General features: G+C 46.1%; 1 protein-coding gene across 1 annotated transcript in view; it reads left to right on the top strand.

Moving 5' to 3' along the window:
- mrpl48 (mitochondrial ribosomal protein L48) overlaps window positions 1–25,949 on the top strand; it is a 63,546-nt gene that overhangs the window by 22,430 nt on the left and 15,167 nt on the right. The window contains exons 4-7 of the mRNA XM_038817669.1: window positions 13,750–13,835; window positions 16,793–16,962; window positions 17,837–17,939; window positions 22,275–22,364. Coding sequence (XP_038673597.1) covers window positions 13,750–13,835; window positions 16,793–16,962; window positions 17,837–17,939; window positions 22,275–22,364 — 449 coding nt within the window. The remainder of the gene's footprint in view (window positions 1–13,749; window positions 13,836–16,792; window positions 16,963–17,836; window positions 17,940–22,274; window positions 22,365–25,949) is intronic.

Raw genomic sequence — 25,949 nt, 5'->3', positions numbered from 1 at the left:
ACTGTACCCTGTCTCGCTTAGTATGCTGTGCCCCGCCTGGCTTAGAATACTGTGCCCCTCCTCGCTTAGAACACTGTGCCCCGTCTCGCTTAGAATACTGTGCCCTGTCTCGCTTAGAATACTGTGCCCCGCCTTGCTCAGAATACTGTGCCCCGTCTCCCTTAGAATACTGTGCCCTGTCTCGCTTAGAATACTGTGCCCCATCTCGCTTAGAATACTGTGCCCCGTCTCGATTAGAATACTGTGCCACGTCTCGCTTAGAATACTGTGCCCCGTCTCGCTTAGAATACTGTGCCACGTCTCACTTAGAATACTGTGCCCCGTCTTGCTTAGAATACTGTGCCCTGTCTCGCTCAGAATACTGTGCCACGTCTCACTTAGAATACTGTGCCCTGTCTCCCTTAGAATACTGTGCCCCGTCTCGCTTAGAATACTGTGCCCTGTCTCCTTTAGAATACTGTGCCCCGTCTCGCTTAGAATACTGTGCCCTGTCTCTCTTAGAATACTGCCCCGTCTCCCTTAGAATACTGTGCCCCGTCTCACTTAGAATACTGTGCCCCGTCTCGCTTAGAATACAGTGCCCCGTCTCGCTTAGAATACTGTGCCACGTCTCACTTAGAATACTGTGCCCCGTCTCGCTTAGAATACTGTGCCCCGTCTCGCTTAGAATACTGTGCCCCGTCTCGCTTAGAATACTGTGCCCTGTCTCATTTAGAATACTGTGCCCTGTCTCATTTAGAATACTGTGCCCTGTCTCATTTAGAATACTGTGCCCCGTCTCATTTAGAATACTGTGCCCTGTCTCATTTAGAATACTGTGCCCCGTCTCGCTTAGAATACTGTGCCCTGTCTCGCTTAGAATACTGTGCCCCGTCTCGCTTAGAATACTGTGCCACGTCTCACTTAGAATACTGTGCCCCGTCTCGCTTAGAATACTGTGCCCCGTCTCGCTTAGAATACTGTGCCCCGTCTTGCTTAGAATACAGTGCCCCCTCTCGCTTAGAATACTGTGCCCCGTCTCGCTTAGAATACTGTGCCCCGTCTCGCTTAGAATACTGTACCCCGTCTCGCTTAGAATACTGTGCCCTGTCTCGCTTTGAATACTGTACCCCGTCTCGCTTAGAATGCTGTGCCCCGTCTCTCTTAGAATACTGTGCCCTGTCTCGCTTTGAATACTGTACCCTGTCTCGTTTAGAATACTGTGCCCCGCCTTGCTTTGAATACTGTGCCCCGCCTTGCTTAGAATACTGTGCCCCGTCTCGTTTAGAATACTGTGCCCTGTCTCTCTTAGAATACTGTGCCCTGTCTCGCTTAGAATACTGTGCCCCGTCTCGCTTAGAATACTGTGCCCCGTCTCGTTTAGAATACTGTGCCCTGTCTCTCTTAGAATACTGTGCCCCGTTTCGTTTAGAATACTGTGCCCTGTCTCGCTTAGAACACTGTGCCCCGTCTCGCTTAGAATACTGTGCCCTGTCTCGCTTAGAATACTGTGCCCCGCCTTGCTCAGAATACTGTGCCCCATCTCCCTTAGAATACTGTGCCCTGTCTCGCTTAGAATACTGTGCCCCATCTCGCTTAGAATACTGTGCCCCGTCTCGATTAGAATACTGTGCCACGTCTCGCTTAGAATACTGTGCCCCGTCTCGCTTAGAATACTGTGCCACGTCTCACTTAGAATACTGTGCCCCGTCTCGCTTAGAATACTGTGCCCTGTCTCGCTTAGAATACTGTGCCACGTCTCACTTAGAATACTGTGCCCTGTCTCCCTTAGAATACTGTGCCCCGTCCCGCTTAGAATACTGTGCCCTGTCTCATTTAGAATACTGTGCCCTGTCTCGCTTAGAATATTGTGCCACGTCTCACATAGAATACTGTGCCCTGTCTCGCTTAGAATACTGTGCCACGTCTCACTTAGAATACTGTGCCCCGTCTCGCTTAGAATACTGTGCCCTGTCTCGCTTAGAATACTGTGCCACGTCTCACTTAGAATACTGTGCCCTGTCTCCCTTAGAATACTGTGCCCCGTCTCGCTTAGAATACTGTGCCACGTCTCGCTTAGAATACTGTGCCACGTCTCGCTTAGAATACTGTGCCCTGTCTCGCTTAGAATACTGTGCCCTGTCTCGCTTAGAATACTGTGCCACGTCTCACTTAGAATACTGTGCCACGTCTCACTTAGAATACTGTGCCACGTCTCACTTAGAATACTGTGCCACGTCTCACTTAGAATACTGTGCCACGTCTCGCTTAGAATACTGTGCCCCGTCTCGCTTAGAATACTGTGCCCAGTCTCGCTTAGAATACTGTGCCTCGCCTCGGTTAGAGTACTGTGCCCCGTCTCGCTTAGAATACTGTGCCCTGTCTCTCTTAGAATACTGTGCCTCGCCTCGATTAGAATGCTGTGCCTCAACTCGGTTAGAATATCATGCCCTGCCTCCATCTTATAGAGGATATTTGAGGTTTTAGAAGGACTGCAGAAGTCCACGATTAATTCCCAGTCTAAAACACTTCATGTGCCAGATTAATTCAGTTGGATCTCTATATTACAGAAATGCTTAGATGCTATTTAACTATTTGATTGAGCTTTGTGAAATAATACACGGATTGGACTTTTAGAAAGGAACACAGAGCTAACCGAGTGAATCACATGCAGGGGGAAGGCAAACATGTGAGAGTCAGTGGATGTACTATTCATATGGTCCAATTACCTCCAATTGATAGGTTAGGGAGCACCAGAGGCCATATCTATAATGTTACATATGTCCAGGACTAGATTGGATGCTGCAAGATGTGAGGGTATCCGAAATATATAATTGGGACTTATTTAAATCCAGAGAAGAGAATTTCAAATTTGAACTGTTGGGTGACTGGAAACAGTCATGGGGTCACAATTACTACCTCTGACTGATTAAATGTAGTTGTTTTAAGTGTGTGTGTATTTTTAAAATATATATTTATTTTTTTGAAAACATTCTTATTATAAACAAAATATTATAATATAAAATAGATGCTTCAAGTTACAATGTAAAAAGAACACAGTCAAAAACACACCCACGTTAAGCCCCCAACATTAAACTTATTGACTGACTAACACTTTAGAAAAAGGAAATGAATGGCTGCCATCTTGGGTAGAACCCTTCTATCGACCCCCTAATGGTGTACATTACCCTCTCCAAATGTAGGAACTCCATGAGGCCACCCAGCCAGGCCGAGGCACTGGGTGGGATAGGAAATCTCCACCCAAGCTATTAACGACGCAAAGGCGAGGGCATCCACCTTCACCCCTGGCTGCTGCACCAGCGAATCCAATACCCCGAAAATGCCCACCAGCGGACATTGCTCCAGTTCCACATTAAGGATCTCTGACATGGTGTTGAAAGCAAAAGACCCAACAGCTTACTCACTTGAGACACGACTAGAACATATGAGTGTGGACAGCCGGCCGCGAGAATAATGCTCACACCTGTCCTCCACCCTGGGAAAAAGAACACACGGCCCCACCTTGGTCAGATGGCCCTGTGCACCACCTTGAACTGGATCAAACTAAGCTGAGCACACGAGGGCAAGGAGTTGACCCTGCGAAGAGCCTCGCTCCAATCCTTCTCCTGCAGAATAGGACTCAATTCACCCTCCCAATTCATCTTCACCTCATTCAACGGAGTTGACTCCGCAGATAGGATCTGGCCATAAATACCTGAGATACCCCCCCCAACACACACACACACACACACACACACACTAGACCCAGCCAAAAATAAAATTAACTTCAACAGGAGGGATGGTGTTCAACACGGGGGATGGTGGTGCCAAGGGAAAAGAGGGAAAAGCCTTGTGCAAAAAATCGGGAATCTGGAAATATCTAAACGGATTGATCCCGGGAAGTTCAGATTTTTCTGACAGCTCCTCAAAACTGGCAAACCTTCCATTCACGAACAAGTCCCCAACCTCTCCAAAGCCTTCCCCGAATGACCTAAATGTCACGTCTAGGCCCGTTGGCGCAAAAAAATCACTTCAGATAGGGGCCATAAACGACATAGAGCCAAATTTAAAATGTTGTCTGAACTGGTTCCAGGTTCTCATGGTAGACGCCACTACCAGATTTGAAGAAAATCTTGCAAGGGAGAACGGAAGCGAGGCAGTTACTGAAGCACCCAAACTAGAGCCCCTATAAGATTCCGCCTCCACTTGGGCCCATATTGAACTCGGGTCACTCAATCACTCCAGCACTTTCTCAATATTGGCTGCCCAATAATAAAATAACAGATTGGACAAAAGAATCCACCACCTCCGGAATCTTGAAAAAATTATCTTACGTCTCAAAATTCACTCAGAGCTGCACCGGTATACCACCCCAAATGAACTCCACTCTTATATACAGGGCAGCTTTGGCGTTGTTAAATGCCGCTCGCTTCCTTGCCAGCTCTGCACCAACGTCTTGATAAAGCCTGATGGGGTGACTTTTCATTTATAATAGTGATGTTCCTTGGCCCTTCTCGGGACCTGTTCCTTTTCCTGGAAGCTATGAAACTTCACAATAACTCCTTGTGGTGGTTCCTTGGGATGGGACTTCTGTCGGAGTGTCCTGTGGGCTCGATCCAGCTGCGGAGGAGATGTAAATCCACCCTCCCCCATCATCTTCCCAAACATTTTTGAAACGTATTCTGTGGAAGGTGGTCCTTCCATAACCTCTGGCAACCCCACAGTGCGAATATTCTGTCTCCTGGAATGATTCTCCAAATCATCCACTTTCGCCTTCAGTGCTTTATTCACACCTGCCATCAGAAACAGCTCTGCTTCCAGTGAGGCGATCTTGTCGCTTACAGTGAGAGAGAGAGATACATAGACTGAGGCAGTCACCTCCACGCCCTGTATCACAGAGTGATGCGCTTTTACCGTCTCGTTGCTCTTCTCCAACGCCGACCGAATGGGAGCCAGGGCATCTTGCATCGACATATGGAGGTCCCCTGACACAACCCACCATTGCTTCTCAAACACTGCCGCTAAGATGCCAGTCAGCATCTCCGCCGTTAGTGGAGTGGCCGGAGTCTCAGAAGCTGCCTCCGCCATTTTCCCTACCGAGGAGTTGTCGACGAACTTGTGGGGTGTGTGCAGTAACTTAATTGCAGTGTTAATATAAGCCTACTTGTGACGATAAAGATTATTAATATTAATTAATATTAATGTACACGAACATGCCATCCAAGATCCATAATGTTTTTGTATGAATAAACTCTGTGCTCTATTGTCAAAACACAGTTCAGTACTCACAACGGTGATGTTTCTGTCCAGTTGGTAATTGCTGAGATGCTAATTTTACTTCTCATGCATTTAACTCCTGGGAAAAGAATGAATGAAAGCTGTGTCACTGTAGAAATGCACTTACAGATGTGTCATATTCTCTGGAGTGAGAGCTCAGCATCTGAACAGCAATGAGAATAATTCAGTTAAGTGCTGTGGAACCAATTAACAACTCAAGTAAATAATGCTCAGCATGTGTTCCATCATTATACATAACTGAGATCTTAAATTTAACTTTACACAGAAATGTGAAAGATAAGACATTTAGATGCCAAACGTAATAGGCAATTGACGGTTCCTATCATTTACCTTTTATTGCTACCATCAGAAATTAGTTTCATTCTTTTCTTATTTGTTGTATTTTTTGTGCTTTATTGTGATGGCAGATGGAGAGCCAAACTCCTGCTATTCTACTCATACTCCCTACTTTTTGCTCCTTTAAAGAGGTTTGGCTACCTTCTAGTTTCTAGTTATGATGGGTCCATAAGCAAAACGATCATTTACCTGCCAACAGAGCAGGTATTTTTAAATTGCTAACTTGTTTCAATGATTGTAGCACTAATCCTTTAAAGTTCCCTCCTGTTCCTTCCTATTTCAAACATTCATCAGACTATATTATGCGTCTGTAACACTATAACAATCGGCTTTGATAAAGGGTTATCAACAGGAATCATAGAATCCCTACAATGCAGATGGAGGGCAGTTGGCCCATCGAGTCTGCACCAGCCCTTGGAAAGAGCACCCTACAAGCCCGTGACCTCACCCTATCCTGGTAACCCAATAACCCCACCTAAACATTTGGACACCGCGGGGCAATTTAGCATGACTAATCCTCCTAACCTACACATCTTTGGACTGTGTGAGGAAACCAGCGCATCCGGAGGAAACCCACGCAGACAAGAGGAGAAAATGCAAACTCCACACAGACAGTCACACGAGGTTGGATTTGAACCTGGGTCCCTGGAGCGGTGAGGCAGCAGCGCTAACCACTGTGCCATTGTGCCACCCAATGGAAACATGAATCTGTTTATCTCTCTATAGTTACTGCCTGATCAGCTGAGTATTTTCTTTTAGATTTACAGCACAGCTGCACTATTTTTCTTTTTTTAACTGTAATGAATCTATAGTGGCCACCAAATGATTAAAAAGGCTTTCAATTCTGATTAAATGCACCATCAAAATATTAGTCTATCTTTTCTCTGTCAGACGCTGACTGACCTGTAATGCAGTGCAGGATTTTTTTTTTGGTTTATGATTTTCATTGTTCATGGCTTACACTTGATCCATTCCTTTATTTAATATTTATTGCTGACAAAAGTATATGTCGCAGCTTTACGTTTTGCAGTCATAAGGACACTTTGCAGGATTGCCAGTATAAGAGGAAACAGCAATTTGTACTGTTTGAAAAGAACGTGTTGATTGGTGGCAGGTGGACTCTGATGGGTAGAGGTGTTACCACGGAGAATGCACCAGTTGATGGTGACTGACAAATAACCACAAAGCAATGTTTAAAATTTAAATCAGGTAGCTTGACTCTGATTGGTCAAGGCATTGCCCTGAAGAATGAATCAGCAAATGGTTGTTATTTACTTTGTTTAGCCGAAACAAGCGCACTGTGTGCCTATGTTCTTTCTGTCTGCAAAGAGCATAGGGTCCTGTGTATTAATGTATGTAGCTTTCAGTATACACAAATACGCCACACTGTGAGCGCCCAACTGACAATCTTAAATTGGCTGTCAGCATCATTCTTAGCACACTGAAAATTATTTAGCCGATGCCAATCGCAGAGTCCACAATCAGCATTCTCTTCTGGATAGTATAATTATTGATTTCTCCTTATACAGGTATGCTTGAGCAGTGTCCTGATGAGTGCAAGACAAAAAGCTTTGACATATCTATTTTTCAATATGCAAGTGGTATACTACCAAATGACTATTTAATATTTTCATTTACCTGAACTGTATGTTTTGGGTAAAGCTTTTATGTTATTACTAAAGTACAGAATCAAAGATAACTCTTGTAAAAGAAGTAGATTCTATTTTAGGGCGGAGTTCTCCAGCCCCCCCCCCCCCCCCCCCCCACCCCCAGCATCGTGTTTCTCGGCAGCAGGACGTGGCGTGCCGTTCGCTGGCGGCGGAATTCTTTGCTCCTGTCACTGTTAATGGGAATTTCCATTGAATCCACCCCACGCCAGGAATTCCGAGTGGGGGGGGCTGTTGCTCGTTCTGGCTGAGTGTGCTTAACACTCAATTTGGCTCTGTTTCGTTACTTAGCTCTGGAGTCGCCAGGTATCGTTAAGATACCGCCACAAGTTTCAAGGTCAAGTTCAAAGCAATAAAACCATACACCAATTAGTAAGTTCAAACAACTGAGTTTATTGTAATACAATTATAATACTACCTATGCACACGCTAAGAGGATTAAACTATTCCTACCGCTAAATAAACCAATACTTATCTCAAAGGGAACTGCCGGATCAGGGGACAAGGCCTCTTGCTCTGCTCTGGTCTGCAGACTTCAGGTTGGTACGGGTTAAAAGGGGTCAGGAGTGTCCATCTCTGGTAGCGATCATTGTGAGACTTACTTGCCGGCGGCTGCTGTCCCAAACCTCTCCTCTCTCTCGTTCAAGGTCTTCATTGGCAAAAGCTGGTCGAGATGCTGGTCCAGAGAGGAGGGCTGGTTAAGAAGAACGAACTACGTTTGGGACCTGTCTTTTATAGGTCCCAGGGCTTCACGCCCTTTTGGGCGGACCCTTTTCCTGCTGGGAATCGATTGGGTCTCTTCCCAATCGATATGTTTGAATCCCCCCAATACTGAGGCTGTTCCTTGGCTACTGGGCGGGCCTTCAGGTGCTTTGTCTTCGAACCCCGCTGGTGCCGGGGTGTCTGGTTTCCCATACACTGTTGCAATCACTTCCCCATTTGTGTCCATTGTCCCTGGGATCGTTCCATTACTATGTTAACTATCCCGGAGATTGCCTCATTAGTATGCGGAATGTTCGTTTCGGTGCTGTCTGCTCTCTTAGCAGACAGAATACACATTGGCTTGGTGCAGCCTGCTTGTGCTGTTAACATTATCCATTTTAACCTGCAAGCTTTGCGTTCCTCCATTTTGTATTTAGGGAATGGCCAACTTCGGTGGCTACACTCCCTCCCTCCTTGTGATCCTCATGAGAAATCATGAAGGAACACCCAAGTACGGTGTCTTTGGGTCCCCTGACCTCAGCGAGTTCCATCGCTTCTATCCTTTCCTCAACTATGGCAAAAAAAATTTAACTAACAATTTCTGATTGGCGCTATGTCAAAGGGGACGTGCATTACCAATTGGAATCGGGAACCACTAACTATCCTCAATAAACTACTCTCATCTCATATTTAAACATTCTACAACATTCTAAACCCTTAATCATTCATACAACAGCATCATCACATTTTATTTTCTGATTCGGCAGAACATTATAATACATCCGCAAAGTCTTTATTTACAGATCACATCAAAATTAAATCCTTTATTATACATCAAGGGGTTGGAGGGATTGGTGGAATCCGAAAATGGGGGATTGTACTCTGTACACTGTTGAGGCACGAGAGCGGTGGGCTCTCCTTCTCCATTTCCTCATCCTGAGGGTTTGGACTATAATACATAGAACTGCAATCACCAAGGAGTACCATGTCAGAAATCTGGTACACCAGGTCGGGATACTGTTACCATTGACTGGGCTGGGGGTGGTCTGGGTTTGGGAGAAGTTAGCAAACGTTGTACTGTGGGAAAGGGGGTCCGCGTCCACGCGCAACCAAACAGATGCCACAATAGCTAAAAACATAGCAATTGGAGTGCTCTTCATCTTCTCTGTCTCTCCTCTTCTCTTCCTTCCTGGGATCTTGCTGTGCTGTTGCTTCGGTTCCTCTCTTGAAAGTCTGAAAGCTAAGGGATCAAGCATATTATCTGTTAGTGTTCAGCTTAATATCTTGACTTTAAGTATATCTGTCCTGTTGTTCCAATTTTCCCTTTATGATGGTCACTTCCATGTGACTCCCTCATTTTCTTTTTTCAAAAACGGATTTAGGACCTGACACACGGTAGCATGGTAGTTAGCATAAATGCTTCACAGCTCCAGGGTCCCAGGTTCGGTTCCCGGCTGGGTTACTGTCTGTGCGGAGTCTGCACGTCCTCCCCGTGTGTGCGTGGGTTTCCTCCGGGTGCTCCGGTTTCCTCCCACAGTCCAAAGATGTGCGGGTTAGGTGGATTGGCCATGCTAAATTGCCCGTAGTGTCCTGAAAAGTAAGGTTAAGGGGGAGGGGGTTGTTGGGTTACGGGTATAGGGTGGATACGTGGTTTGAGTAGGGTGATCATTGCTTGGCACAACATTGAGGGCCGAAGGGCCTGTTCTGTGCTGTACTGTTCTATGTTCTATATACTTATCTATTAAACCAGTGCGAGCCGTCTCGCAGAGTGTTGCAATTTACCATCCCAAAATGTTCCTGGATGTAAATAGCATATGGAGTGGCGGCCAAAGGGCTACCTTAAACAAAAATGAAACCAAGCTTTAGAAATGAACGGTCGAATGAGTTGCGTATGGGCCGCGTCGGGTAAGAGTTGAATAGGATCCCCGGGTAGGGCGTGCTGCACTCTACCCGAGCTTAGCTGACCAGAGGGGTGGTCCTCCGACAGGGTGGGTCCTCAGTGCCGTTTCTCCACTGCCTGAGCAACCTGAAACAAACGGGCAAGAATGTAGTCATTGTGGAATTGCAGCCTCTATTCCCGGAATAGAGGGGCACCTAAAAAAAAAGGGAGGAGCCAAGATGCTCCTGGTGAAACGTTGAGCTGGGCTCCAGACATTTCAGCTGAGTCAAGTTCTCAGAAATATCTGCGGACAAACTAACGTGCATGTGAGGTGGTCACAAGCTTTTCAGCTGAAAAGCAAGTGGCCAATTTCCAAATCAAACATTTAACATACAAACATGCGTGCAGGCTCCATCAGAACGAAGGGTACCGTAAATTACATTTGGCTTAGAGTGTAACTAGCATATGGAGTCAGTGCAGTGTGACCGAAGAAGAGAGGAAGGAGAGAAACAAAAATGAATTGGCATTGCTGAGGTATCCCTGCCACGAGAAGTGGTGGGTAAGCGCTCATAGTTTGCATGGGGCAGCTGGGGCCTTGTAGCTGCTGTGGGTGGTGTTCTCTTTCATATCTGGGGGCGGGTCTAGCTGGTGGTAGGGGTCTCTTGCAATCTCGGGCGAAGTGTCCTGGCTGCCTACAGTTGTAACATGACCCCTGAGGCACATAAGGCGGAGCAGGCACTCTGGTGCATTGTTCCCTTGAGTGGGGGGTCGGGGCTGTTGGTTTCGTTGCTGCTTCGGGGGGCATTGGTGGGCTGATTCTGTTGCTGTTTCGGGGGGGACTTGACATTCTCGAGCGTAATGTCCAAACTGTCCACAGTTAAAACATTCCTGTGACTTGGTCTGCTGTGGGCTGTTCCTTCCCTAATTTACACATGCGGGGTTTTGATGTGTTTTAACTGGATGCATGTCTGCATCTGCCTGCTTTTCCTCGGGAGTTATAAATGCTGTTTTATTGTGGACGGATTGCTGCCAAGCGCGGGACAATCTTTTCAAGACCCATTTTTCATTATGGGCCTCTTCTGAGGGGTCATAATTGCTGCAGACATTCTGTCCTGCATCTGCGGCGTGGGAGATTATGGTGCGGGTCCATTTAACCATATTATCGCGGGTTAAATGTGCGCGGTCTAAATCGTCAAAAACGGCAGTGAAATGGATCCACAGCCTTTCTGAGAATGCTGTGGGATGCTCTGTCCTCTTCTGCCTACACTTATTTAGGCCTTCGACTGGGTCTCCTCTATTGTACCCTATCGCGTCTAAAATAGATGTATGCATCTCTTCGAGGGTGCCTCCTCCAACGTTCTGTGGGTCAGGGAGGGCTGCTACAACCGATGAGTCTAAACTCAACACTGTGAGCTTCACTTGCTCTCGCTCATCTAGGCCGTACATGGTCGCCTGTTGTTTAACTCTTGCAAAAAATTGGTGGGGGTCTACAGTGGGGGGGGAACGGGGTGATTTTCTCACACACGTCCCTTAGTTGTGTTACGGTTAAGGGGGTGGTGTAGGTGACCTCGGGTGCGCCTTCTGTGGTTGCCTTTCTTTGGGTGGTGACTGGGTTCATAGGTGCGGGTGCTATCTGATCTGTTGGGGGTTGGGGCACTTTCCTTTTCTGTTGCGTTGCTGGCGCACATGTTCCCTGAACATAGCACTGCGCGGTTTCGCTTAATTCCTGCCAATCTGGGGCATTTTTCTCATCTAACTGGGTCCCAAATGTCTCTTGGAACCCATTCTGCACAGAAAGCAGAGATTGCAGCTGCGCAATCTGCTTTCTACATTTCGCATAATCCACTGTGCTTTGCCTTTGCTCAGTGGTGGCAGCATGGAGTGCTCTTAAAGCTGCCTTTAGGTCAGAGCATTGCCTTTGCAGTGCCTCTACCTGCTTCTTTGAATTTTCCCTGATCAGAACTGCGCGCTGCACATCCTGATAGGCTTTCTCATACTGGGCTTGGGAACTGCTCAGATGGGCTAGACAAGACTGATGTGCCCTCTTGGCATCATCCACCTCTCTATCCTTCTCTGCCAGTCGTTGCCTCAAACCTAGGTTCTCCTTTTCGATGTCCCTGACATCCACTTCGCTCATTCTATTCTTTTCCTCTAATTCTTTGCGGAGCGTCCGAACGACCTCCTCTGTGCCTCGCAATTGTGCCAAGCAGGACACAATTGCCATCGGCTTACGTGCTTTACCCATATTCTTTTTATGAATTTGAGAAAGGTTCTCCACCAAGTATGTCCTATACTCCCGGGACCTGTCTCCTCATTCAAACAAAACTCACTCCAAAGGGGCCATCCTTTCCCTTTGAGGTATTTCCTGAGTTCCAGCTCCCATACGGGACACTGGCCTACTCTGCTACTGTTGGTCGCTGCGACCACGAACTGCTCTGGGTTCATGAGGCGTTCCATTGCCTGCATGGCCATTTTCTCTTATGCTCTCTTTAATTTGGAACGAGGGATAATAAGGCAATGCTTAAAATATGGGTATGGCTTTCGCTATGTTCCGACTTATAAAACTCCCAATAGTTTGTCGCAACAAAAATCTCTCGGTTTAACCTTACCACCCTGTTAGTTACGCATGCAAAACGCACTTCCGAATTATGACCTATTGATTTGAACTCCTTGAACACTTGTGGTTTTTCCTCTTCCCAATTGGATTTCTGATTCAAATTTCTGGGTTCTCTTGGAGTTTGCGGGGGGGGGGCACTTCTAATCGAGTCCCGTCTAGGAGTCGCCACTAAATGTTGCTCATTCTGGGTGAGTGTGCTTAACACTCAATTGGCTCTGTTTCGTTACTTAGCTCTGGAGTCGCCAGGTATCGTTAAGATACCGCCACAAGTTTCAAGGTCAAGTTCAAAGCAATAAAACCATACACCAATTAGTAAGTTCAAACAACTGAGTTTATTAGAATACAATTATAATACTACCCATGCACACGCTAAGAGGATTAAACTATTCCTACCGCTAAATAAACCAATACTTATCTCAAAGGGAACTGCCGGATCAGGGGACAAGGCCTCTTGCTCTGCTCTGGTCTGCAGACTTCAGGTTGGTACGGGTGTCTATCTCTGGTAGCGATCGTTGTGAGACTTACTTGCTGGCGGCTGCTGTCCCAAACCTCTCTCTCGTTCAAGGTCTTCTTTGGCAAAAGCTGGTCGAAATGCTGGTCATGAGAGGAGGGCTGGTTAAGAAGAACGAACTAAGTGTGGGACCTGTCTTTTATAGGTCCCAGGGCTGCGCGCACTTTTGGGCGGACCCTTTTCCTGGTGGGAATCGATTGGGTCTCTTCCCAATCGATATGTTTGAATCCCCCCAATACTGAGGCTGTTCCTTGGCTACTGGGCGGGCCTTCAGGAGCTTTGTTTTCGAACCCCGCTGGTGCCGGGATGTCTGGTTTCCCATACACTGTTGCAATCACTTCCCCATTTGTGTCCATTGTCCCTGGGATCGTTCCATTACTATGTTAACTATCCCGGAGATTGCCTCATTAGTATGCGGAATGTTCGTTTCGGTGCTGTCTGCTCTCTTAGCAGACAGAATACACATTGGCTTGGTGCAGCCTGCTTGTGCTGTTAACATTGTCCATTTTAACCTGCAAGCTTTGCGTTACTCCATTTTGTATTTAGGGAATGGCCAACTTCGGTGGCTACAGGGCACTGCCGGCGAATCCCACCGCCAGCGAACAGCCGGAGAATTCCGGCCTTAGTCTTTGAAGAGTGGTCTCAATTGCTTTGTGTCATTTTGTATTCACCCTGTGCTGTCACCAGGGTATGAGACATCTTGGGCATGTGACCTGGTAATATATTTTAATCAAATAAATTTTACATTCTGTCTACACAGGTAATAACCTAGCCAGCCAGAGACATTACAGGTCGATGCCTACCCATGGGATTGGGAGGTATAAATATTTACTGCCAAGAGAAGTGGTAAGTAATATTTGGTTTGTGTGTCTGGATTAAATTCGGTACAGAGATGATGCAGAGAAGCAGGAACATGATTGCAAAAAGGGATAAAAGGGGTGAGCGAAAGTCCGCCATTAAGTGTGGCGAAGTTCAGCGGTAGAAAACATGACATGAGAGAGACCCATCAGGTGGGGCCGTGCCCACCATGGTGGAAAAGATGGCTGAAGTAATGGCCAGGGGTTTTGAGCAGCTGTTCTCAAAACATTTTGAAAAGCATCGGACACAAATGATGACCTCGCTTAAGGAGTGGGCTGGTGAGACTCTTGCCCCGATGAGAGAGGAGCTGATGAAGATTTTGGCGGTGCGAGAGCAAGGAGAGAAAATGAAGGGGGTGGAGGAGGCATTATCACAGCATTGAGACCAGTTCACCTCGATGGGTGAGGAGTTGCGAAAGGTGGCAGAGATCAACAGGGGGCTGACAGCCAAAGTAGAAGATTTGGAGAACAGTTCACAAAGGCAGAATTTGAGATTTGTGGATTTGCCTAAGGGGACGGAGGGCCGGAGGTCTGCAGAGTACTTCGCTGACATGCCGGCGAAGTTATGGGGAAGGGGGAGGACCCCTCCCAGTACGAATTGGACAGGGCCTACCGGACACTCTGGGCCAAAACCGAGAACGAGAGCTGTGATCGTCTTTTTCACAATTTTCAAGTGAAGACGCAGGTGCTGAGGAGGGCGGAGCAGAAGTGGGAGGTGGAGTGGGATGGCAACAGTATGCATATATACCAGGACCTGACAACGGAGCTGGCAAGGAGACAGGCAGCCTTCGGTCGAGCTAAGGCAGTGTTGTATAAACACAATCTACGCTTTGGTGTGGCCTACCCGGTGAAGCTGAGGGTCATGCACAATGGCAGGAATTACTACTTTGAGACAGCGGCGGAGGCATTCGTGGAGGCAGAAGGCTTCGAACTGAACTGAGTTTGGACTTCGCCTGTTTTTGACTAGGTTTTTCCTTTATGTTGTTCTTTCCATGTTGTGGTTAACTGTTTTGTGTAAAAGATGTTTGGACGGGGTGGTTTGGTAAGGATGGTTGGGAGTTCTGCTTGGTTGGGTTTTGGGGTCTTGTTTGAACTGAGGGTGTCGGGAATATGGAAGGGGTAGACGTGGGGAGCTTTGAAATTGGTGTGTTTTTTTTGATGTGGGAGAGGGGCTAATGGCAGGGGCCGCCACGCTAGCTAAACTCAATTTTGGCTTGGGAATGGGACAAAGTGGGGGAGGGGTCGCGGCCATTGGAACCTGTAAGGACACGTTTTGATGAGCCTAGGAGGTGTGAATGGTGGGGCGATAGGTACGATACTGGGTGAGGTGTTTTCAAGAGGAAGTGGTGGTGAGGTTTCTGGGAAGGTGGGGTATGGATGGGGGAGGGGAGGGGTGATGGTGACCAGGGTCGGGGCTGGATCTAGCCTGCTAGGCAGGGCCTGGAGGGATGGTCATGGCGTGTAGGAAGAGTGGGAGGATTGAGATACCCCCTTCAGAGTGATGACATGGATCGTGCGAGGGTTGGGCGGACCGGTGAAGAGAGCACAAGTTTTCTCACATTTAAAGGGCCTGAAAACAGATGTGGTGCTGTTGCAGGAGACTCATCTGAGGGTAAAGGACCAGATGAGGCTGAGGAAAGGCTGGGTGAGCCAGCTGTTTCATTTGGGCTTTAACAGCAATACCATTTGTTGTTGTAAAGAATTTCCAGTTCAAAGCAGTTACTATTTTGTTTATCTTCCTAGATTGTTCTTTGTTATTCATAAGATAGGTCTCCGAAAGGACTTAACAATATTATTAGTGTTGCTAACAAACTTTACCTTCTCCAATGAAAGCCTAGCTGTGATCATATATTTCTATTGATATCCCAGCTGCCAGTGTCAAGCCAGAGATGGCCTGTTATTGCAAGCAGCATCAAGAACTTGGTTTGAATAGCACCTTTAATGTAGCAGCATTGAAGATCATTGTGACCTGAAGTCTGTTGCAAGACTCTGCAACATATGGGCTTCTTGTGTCAGTTGACCATTTGAATACAGTCCTGTAACTTCAACAATGTTTATCACACTCACTACTCCACAGTTGTCTGATGCACACAGAAACCCACTAATATTCTTAAGAGCAGAAGCTGTTTTGTCCAGAGGGTGGTGAGACTGTGGAATGGATAACACTGAGTTTGTGATGGAAGTCGAGAACGTGTTCCTTTCCTTTAGTCACACACTTTTTCCCCAAATGGACATGCTTCACTTACTGAACTTTAAGTGCAGTTTTATGAGAGTGAAGACTTTGAGCGGCCCAGACGGGAGCACTCGCGTAGTTTAACTGGCTAAAACCGCACCATTTACTATCACAAGGAGGCTTCCCATTGTTTAAACAGCCAGGGCCACCCTACCTGTTACTGCATTGGCTTGCTGGGCTGTGTAGGTTCGTGATTCATGTGAGAGATTTAATGAAACTGCTAATCATTCAGTCACAGCTCTGTCCTGCAACCCTGAGCAGATACCAAGAACTTCTCACAAATGGCATAATGACCAGTACGGCTCCATATAAAATGTGATCGCCTATTCTCACCATCCATCTGATCTACAGTATGGAGATGCACACAATATCTTGTTGAATGGGAGTTCTATCAGCTGGAGGTTTGGAATGTCCCTCTACCAATCACAGTAGGCTTTAATGAGTCCAACTAACTTTAAATTTTAGGGTACGTTACATAGAACATAGAGCAGTACAGCACAGAACAGGCCCTTCGGCCCTCAATGTTGTGCCGAGCAATGATCACCCTACTCAAACCCACATATCCACCCTATACCCGTAACCCTACAACCCCCCCCCCCCCCCCCCCCCCCCCCCCCCAATAACCTTACTTTTTAGGACACTATGGGCAATTTAGCATGGCCAATCCACCTAACCCTTACATGAAGATTTCAACTGTATAATTTTTCCAACAGCTCCGGAAGAAAAGAGAGAAGCTGAAGATGAAGCAGCTCAAGCCTGGCACTGATACAGAATATGGTGTCCTAAATATCCAATTTACCGGCTATGACATGACGCTTGTAGAACATTATATTCAGTATACCCACCGGCTCTGCAATCAACTGAAGATCAGAGTGGAGGAAAGGTAGAAATCAATGCTAAATGAATCACCAGTTTGCAGTCAGTCAGCCAAAACAATTTGCATTTATATGGCTTTTAACATCGATAAATGCACAAAGGTAATTCAGAGAAATGTAGTAAAAAAACAAGTAGAGATTAAGAGGGTGAGCAAAAGAAATCAGAGTTGGATTTTCAAGAAGGTCTTCCAGGAGGGGATAGAAGGGGGTTAGGACATCAAAGGTTGAGTATATTGATGGCTGCATAAGTATTGAGGTGAAGGGGAGGGCCTTAGACTAGATATGGGCGGCATGGTAGCGCAGTGATTAGCATTTTTGCAGCACAGCGCCAGGGATGGGGTTTAATTCCCGGCTTGGGTGACCGTCTGCGGAGTCTGTACGTTCTCCCCGTATCTGCATGGGTTTCCTCCCACAAGTCCCGAAAGACGTGCCTTTTAGGTGAATTAGTCATTCTGAATTCTCCCTCTGTGTACCCAAACAGGTGGCGGACTGTGGTGATTAGGGGATTTTCGCAGCAAATTCAGTGCAGTGTTAATGTAAGCCTACTTGGGGCACTAATAAATATTATTATTTGGAACTCTGATAGTGTAATTGTAGGTGAATTGGGAGAGTCGTGGATTTCAGCAGGCTGTCAGGTAAGGGTTAAAAGATTCTCTTTATTTAGCCTCATTAAAAATTAAACAATGATAACCCCCTCCCCCAAGACTTGTTCCCGAAACAAAATTGCAGTTGACTCATAAATGCCTTCATTCACTCTGTCCCTTTCTCCGAATAAAAACAGAGAATATTAACCTTTTGTGTTTGTTTTAATATTATTTTGAATGTTTTGTTTTATTGAAATGATAAAATATGTAGAAGTGCTGTTGTTTTTCTTTTCCGCAGCTATGCAATGCCTACTAAATCCACTGAGATCTCAGTGTTGCAAGAACAGGGCACGAAGATGAATGTGGAAGGTGTTATTCAATCTCATGAGAGAATTGTACAGGTATTTGTGTGGTTTCTCCACTTAAAATATTTCTCATACTTCCCTTTTAAAATATATCTAACACTATGCATCTTTCATTCGTACACGAGGTATAAATTAATTTTGCTCCCAGGCTGGGCGGGCTATTGCCACTCCCAAATAGTGGATTCGGCACAGTAGCATAGTGGTTAGCAGTGTGGCTTCACAGCGTCAGGGTCCCAGTTTCGATTCCCCGCTGGGTCACTGTCTGTGTGGAGTCTGCACATTCTCCTCGTGTCTGCGTGGGTTTCCTCCGGATGCTGCGGTTTCCTCCCACAGTCCAAAGATGTGCAGGTCAGGTGGATTGGCCATGCTAAATTGCCCTTAATGTTCAAAAAGGTTAGGAGGGGTTATAGGGTGGAAGTGAAGGCTTATGTGGGTCGGTGCAGACTCAATGGGCCGAATGGCCTCCTCCTGCACTGTATGTTCTATTCACAGAAATAGGCGTGGATAATCTGTTTTCACACCTCTTATGGGAATGTGGGGTTTATCTGGTACTGTTTAAATCAGAAATACACCACATGAGAAACTTTAAGCGTTAATTTGTGTTAAGCCACTCACTGTCACAAGTTGTATCTACATGCTGCTATTTATTTAATTTCAACAGGAATTTCCAAAGTAATTGGTCTCGTCCCTCTTGGCACCAGGAGAGTGAGATGTATGCTGGTTCTAAATCCAAATTTTATTTAATTTTTAAAAAATGGAACTACTGGATGCAGAGGAATGGCATTATAACAACAACCTTTCCTTTTTACAACTTAGTTCACAGTTGGGTCATTCATTGCAGCTTTAGGCAGTTTGGAAACAAAGAAGAGTAAGTCTGCCTATTGTGACGATCTGGGTAGAGATTAAAAAATAGACAAAATTCAAAAGTTCCAGTTATGTGCTATAAGAATCAAGCCACAAAATCCCACAAATATAAAAACGAAAGAATTGTTTATACAGAAGTCAACAAAGGAAACACTAAATACCATCTATCTTATACTCTAACATCCGGAATTCACATGAGTGAAACATGAAAATTGTGGTCTGATTTAATTACACACTTAAATAGCAGATACAAACAATTAAGACAGATCTTATGAAGTGCCTCAGCAGGCAACTCCGATTTCAGTGATCATAGTGGGTCACAAAGTTCTTCAAACTCTGTCTTCCTCATGAGGAATCTCAGCACCCCTCCTTCTTAGAGCTAGTCTGATCCCCAGCTGACAGCGTGCACAGCCTTCCTTAGTTCCATGGGCACGGTCTTCACCACAAATGATGCACATCTTCAGAAAATGGATGGCGTAGCTCCACCACTGTTATCTCCAAGTAACAGAAACAGCTGCACCAACAATGCTCAGCTTCTGGATCAAGCTTCTTCCTCTTGAGTCTTCTTCAATGTGTCTGTTGTGCTCCAGTTGATACTCCCAACTGCTACTGTACAGCTTGAACTGAGTTGTGTCCTTTTATATGTTTCTTTTTTTTTTGATAAACAATTTTAATGAGGTATTTTTGGCATTACAAACAGCAACAGTATAAAAACAATGTACAAAGAATAATAAACATAGTGCAATCACAGACTCCCAACCCGTCGAGACCTGCCTGATTGACCCCCTATTCTACGCTACTCTAACCCCACCTCGACTGGTTGCCACCTCCAGGCAAACCCTAGCAGTGACCCTCTCAAGGCGAACTTAATCTTCTCTAGTCTGAGAAAACTCGCCATGCCCTTTAGCCAGGTCTCCATCTTCGGGGGCTTTGAGTCCCTCCTAGCTAGCAGTATCCGTCTCTGGGCTACCAGGGAAGCAAAGGCCAGAGCATCTGCCTCTTTCTCCCCCTGGATTCCCGGGTGTTCTTCCGACACCCCAAATATCACCACCCCTGGACTCATTGCCACCCTTGTTTTCAATACTCTGATCATGACGTCTGCAAACCCCTGCCAATTGGACATGCCCAGAACATGTGGACATGGTTCGCTGATCCTCCCGCACACTTTACACACCTGTCCTCCACCCCAAAGAATCTACTCATCCGGGCCACTGTCATGTGGGCCCGGTGTACCATCTTGAATTGGATCAAGCTGAGCCTGGCGCATTCTGCTCAAGGCGACCGCCCATAAACCATCCTCCATCTCACCAGCAAGCTCCTCCTCCTCCCACTTACGCTTCAGCTCCTAGGTCTGTGTCTCCTCCGCCCCCATGAGTTCTCCCCTCTTCCACCCATCCCCTGGACACTACCCTATCCTGGATCCCCCTTCGTGGCAGGAGTGGGAAGGAGGAAACCTGCCTGCGCAGAAAGTCTCACACTTGTAAATATCTAAATTCGTTCCCCCTTGCCAACCCAACCTTCTCCTGCGCCCTCAAGCTAGGAAAGCTCCCCTCTAAAAACAAGTCCCCTATCCTCTCAATTCCCACCCTTCGCCATACTCTGAACCCCCCCATCCAAGCTCCCTGGGGCAAACTGGTGATTGTCACATATTGGGGACCAGACCGATGCTCCCACTGCGCCAGCGTACCTCCTCCACTGACCCCAAATTCTCAGGGTCACCACCACTACGGGGCTGGTGGAGTACCTCGCTGGCGGGAACGGCAGAAGTGCCGTTATCAATGCCCCCAGATTGGTGCCCCTACACTAAGCTGCTTCCATATGCTCCCAAACCGACCCCGCCCCCACCATCCACTTCCTTATCGTGGCTATGTTAGCCACCCAGTAATAATTACTAAAATTCGGCCACGCCAGCCCCCCCTCCCCCCGATTCCGCCCATAAAAAGCCCAGGATGATCCTTTTATATCTTTCAACAAGGTTTTATTTCCCAAACTCCATTTTCTTTTGATTTCCTCTGAGATTGAGAAGTTCAGTTTCATTTCTATGTTTACTTTTTCTGCTTTCTGTTTCGTTTAATTTTCAGTTCAGCTTCTCTTTTGGGCAGCACGGTAGCATAGTGGTTAGCACAAATGCTTCACAGCTCCAGGGTCCCAGGTTCGAATCCCGGCTTGGGTCACTGTCTGTGTGGAGTCTGCACATTCTCCCCGTGTGTGCGTGGGTTTCCTCCCACAGTCCAAAGATGTGCAGGTTAGGTGGATTGGCCATGCTAAATTGCCCTTAGGGTCCAAATTGCCCTTAGTGTTAGGTGGGGCTTCTGGGTTATGGGGATTGGGTATGGGCTTGGGTAGGGTGCTCTTTCCAAGAGCCAGTGCAGACTCGATGGGCCGAATGGCCTCCTTCTGCACTGTAAATTCTATGAAAAAAAAAAAATTCTATGAAACGGGGTCTGCCTCAAAACGTACAAATTATATTTAACAATATAGATTCCCTCGCTACCAACTGAAAGGTTACGAAGCCCCACACTGCTCTATACATGAGACCTGAGACCTGGACTGTATAACCGTGTCATGCCAAGAAGCCGGACCACTTTCACTTGAGCTATCTTTGGAAGCATCTGAAAACCAGGTGGTTGAACAAAATACCAGACATTGAGGTACTCACCTTAGCTGGAATGCCAAACTGAGACAGTCGCAACTGGGTTGGTCATGGAGCCAGAATGCCTGACACTCGCTTACCAAAATAATTTTCTATGGAGAGCTCAAGTCTGGGGTGTGCTCTCAACGGAAGCACAACAAGGACTCTGAGGAGAGGAAATTCCAAGCCAGCAACTTGCCCAAAATTCCATTGTTTGTGGTACCCTGTCCTATTTGAAGCAGAATCTGCAGGGTGCAGATCAGCCTTAGCAGTCACCTACATAACCAGCCAAACCTAACCAAACTCTTTCGATGATGAACATGGTTATCCTCGCCTCAAAGGATGCACAAGTATGACATGATGAGGATGACCATTTGGCTTATTACAGTGAATCAATTCAGAGTGCCCTTAATGTCCTGCACTCCATTTCAGCCACCAATTGTTTCTTAAATAATTCCAGGGCTTTTCATTCCTACTGTCCAATTTGCCTCGCTGCTCCAGAGGCTTTGGTTATATCCGTATCGAAACAGGAAGGGAGTGAAGTTGCAGTACTTGGTAAACACAGCAAGAAAAGTTGAGCCAAATTTTTAATAACAGATATGCCTTAATATTGTCAAACAATCTCTTTGGCAATCTGCAAACCAGTGGAAGTTATAATGCCAGTGAGAGCAGTGTGAATAGACTCTACGATCAGCAGTCGTCCTTATAATTTTTCAAATGTCTATCTTTCATTGATTGAACTAGCACTGGAGAATGCTTTATATATAATAGGACCTTGCAGCAAGTTGTGTAATTTATTTTATTGTATATTAAATATTTTGCAGATGTTAACTGAACTTGTACAGTATTGACTTTATTATATCTTAAATTTTCAGGTTAGTGGTTTGAGTTCACTTCTCGCCCCAATTGTTGTGGAAGTCCTTCAAACTAATCAGCCGGAAGGCGTACAGCTGTGCATCAAGGAGGTAAGTGCCAAAGCTGATCATTTTGGGAAAACTTCACAGTCCAATTAACCTGCAAGCACAGCTGTTACTTCTTCCTTTTATACTGAATCAGTAGTTTTAAGAAAAATCGAAAGTAACAGGAGTCTCAGACGTTATTCAGTCTAATCAGTACGTTTACTCTTTAGAGCTACAGATTCTACCTAAATAAACTATGCCAGTTTACACACGCCATACAAACCTCCTCCCACTTGAATTATCTTTTGCCACACTCCTCCCCACCCTGCACATATATCTCTCTATTCCATTCTTCCTCATAATTGTGGTTAACTAATGTTTAAGCACTCGACTGAAATTCTATCTAGCTGTAACCTAGCTTGAGGTTTTCAATAAAATGATGACCACAATTGGAAATAGTTGTGCTTGTGCAATCCTTCATTTCATTTTATAGTTCAAGCATATCCAATTTTTTCACAGCCTATGTTTATGCATTGTGACAGAGTCTTGTTCTCTCAGCAGGTTGAGATCTTTTTGTTTTCCTTTTTGCTGGTATTCCCATGAGGTTTTATTTCCTCCATTCTTTGATCCTCCCTCTGGCGATTCCTCTGTGCGAGAGATAAACAACCTGCTCCAGGTCACGGCCAAGGGAGCTTTCCGAGTATTCAGCAGTGCAGAAGACTGACCCTGGAGTCAGTTTTTCCTCTGTAAGGTGGAGAGTTTCGATAGCATCCAAGTCTATGTGCTTCAACAACTGAGTGTCAGATTTGATATTTCTTGCATTTGATTTTTACTTGTAATCCTCTATCTGTCCATTCGTTGCACGTTCATTAGATTAAAAAGTGTGGAGAAAGGAAAGAATAGCCAAGAAGGAGGGTGAGACAAAAAATAAGTAAAACAATGACGTCTCCAGGGTGGGAAAGTAAAACAAAAAGGAAGACCAAATATGAAACCTAACAAAACAGAAAGATTTAAAAAGGAGGCAATCCAAAAGATGAAATCTGATTGATTAGCCTTAAGAATCAATCATGAAAATGCTATCTGTATATAGTTCGACATTTGTGTTTACCACAGCTTTCATGTTCAGTGGATTTCTATTATTAAAGAATAATCAGCAGTGGAAGGGTTAACTATAGAGAAGAAGCTATTATTTAATCCAAAGGGAAATTATGTCAGATGACTGCACTGACGTTAGAGGAGAGGGTCCCAACGGTATCCTCCGGCTGACATTGACTGCCATGTACTTGGGCTTTATCCACACCCAATGAGATCTTTTCTTTTTGCTGTTTGGTTCTTATCAGAAATTAATATTGCTGCTGTTGCTATTTGGAATATCAGGTAATAAAATCCCAAACCACGTTCAGTTCATTACACCATTCAGGATCATGTACGTCTGTTTAAGCTTCTTAGTTATTATGATCTTTTATTCTGCTGTATGCATTTTAAGTGGGCCCTTTATAATTTTGTTCTGGCCACCTTCCCCCCTCCCCTATACAAAGAAAGAGATCAGCCTATCCATCCCCTTACAAACACCGTTGGCAAAAAGACCAGGAGGCACTGAAACAGAAACAAAGATTGCGATAAAACATTCATCTTCACAGCCTGCACCGACCCGCCAGTGACAGGGGAAGCATATCTGCCTTCATCCTCCCCAGTAAGATAGACAAATTCAACTTCCTAAGGCCTGCATAGTCCCGGCGCCCCCAGAAAAGTGAGGCGAGTACAAGTCATCTGCGTGCAAGGATACCCTATGCCCCACTGAAGGGTTCTATAGCCAATGCAAACAGAAGGGGAAGTGGGGTACCCATGCCTCGTTCCCCATTGCAATGAACAATACCCTGAATTAATCTCATTCGCGATCGGCTCCTTACATAGCAACTGCACCCATGCCGCAAACTTTGGTCCAATTGCAAATTATCCAACACCACAATCAAATACCTCCAGTTCACCCAATCAAATGCCTTCTCCGCATGTAATGCCACCATCTTATCCTCTGCTGGAGAAAGCACCACATTCAGCAGCTGTTTAACATTCGATGACAACTACCTGCCCTTAACGAACTCCGTCTGATCCTCCCCAAAAACCCTCGGAAGGCCAACTCCAACCTTAATGTCAGCACCATTTCTTGCTGTCCACATTCAGCAGAGATATGGGCCTGTAGGACCCACACTCCACCGGGTCCTTATCGTCCTTAAGCAGCAACGAGATGGAGACCTGTCCCATCGTTTTCGGCAAGACCGCCCTGACCATCGCGTCCTCAAAACATTTCCACCAACAACGGTGCCAGCTTATTCTTAAATTCTTGTAAAATTCAGCCAGGTACCCATCCGGCCCCACCGTCTTCCCCACCTGCATCTTCTCGACTGCTGGCTTCACTTCCTCTACCCCCACCTCCAGCCCCGCCTTCTTCACTTCACCCAAACTTGGGCACTCTGATCCCCCTCCAAAAACTCTCTCATTTCCCGCTCGTCCTCTGGTGGCTCCTACTTATACAAGTCCTGATAAGACTCCTCAAACACCTTGCTAATCCGCTCCGGAGCCAACACCAACTCCCCCATCCTATCCCAAACCCGAACTATCTCACCGCAGCCTGCTTATGAAGCTGACTTGCCAACATATGACCTGTCCTCTCCCATAGACAGACCCCTGGCCCTTCACAACTGACACTTTCCCCCTGGACAGCAGATCGAACCTTGCCTGCAACTCTTTACCTCTTTACCTCCCATCCACCTCCAAAATCTCTTCTACCAACCATTGGCATTCCTCCCTCTCCACCTTAGCCTTCTACAACACTACACCCTTCTACAGCACTTCTACAACACTACACACATTAACACTATACCCTGTCTGCTTCATCCGATGCCAATGCTTATGTAGTTACATTGTATATCTTGTGTTGCCCTATTATGTATTCTCATGTATTTTCTTGAATTCTGTTCAATTCCCTTTTCTTCCCATGTACTGAATGATCTGTTGAGCTGCTTGCAGAAAAATACTTTTCACTGTACCTCGGTACACGTGACAATAAACAAATCCAATCCAATCCAATCCAATCCAAGATCACCTCCTGCCACACCACTGAAAATTGAAAAAATTGAAAATTGCTTATTGTCACGAGTAGGCTTCAATGAAGTTACTGTGAAAAGCCCCTAGTGGCCACATTCCGGCGCCTGTCCGGGGAGGCTGGTACGGGAATCGAACCATGCTGCTGGCCTGCTTGGTCTGCTTTAAAAGCCAGCGATTTAGCCGAGTGAGCTAAACCAGCCCCTGCATTCAGGGCCTCCCAAAGCACCGATGGTGAGACCACCCCAGTACAATCGAACCCCACATACTCCTCAATCACCTTCCCTATCTTATCACAGAAGCTCCTGTCTGTCAAAAGTCCCACATCCATCCTCTACCCTGGCTTCTGGGCCACCTGCTTCTCCAATACCACATCTATCCAGTGTGGAGCGTGATCCCAGATCACAATTGCCGAATACTCTACCCTCTTAACACCAGCCAACAGCGCCTTCCCTACCACAAAATAGTTGGTCCGGGGAGCAAAATGATTATTCCCGAACCCTCGGGTGTAAAAAATCTCCTTGGGTCAACCCAGCCCCCCTCCCGACC

The sequence above is a fragment of the Scyliorhinus canicula genome, chromosome 14 (genome assembly GCF_902713615.1).
Source record: "Scyliorhinus canicula chromosome 14, sScyCan1.1, whole genome shotgun sequence".
NCBI classification, from domain to species: Eukaryota; Metazoa; Chordata; class Chondrichthyes; order Carcharhiniformes; family Scyliorhinidae; genus Scyliorhinus; species Scyliorhinus canicula.
Note: the sequence above shows the minus strand (reverse complement) of the source record. Positions and strands in the feature narration are given on the sequence as shown.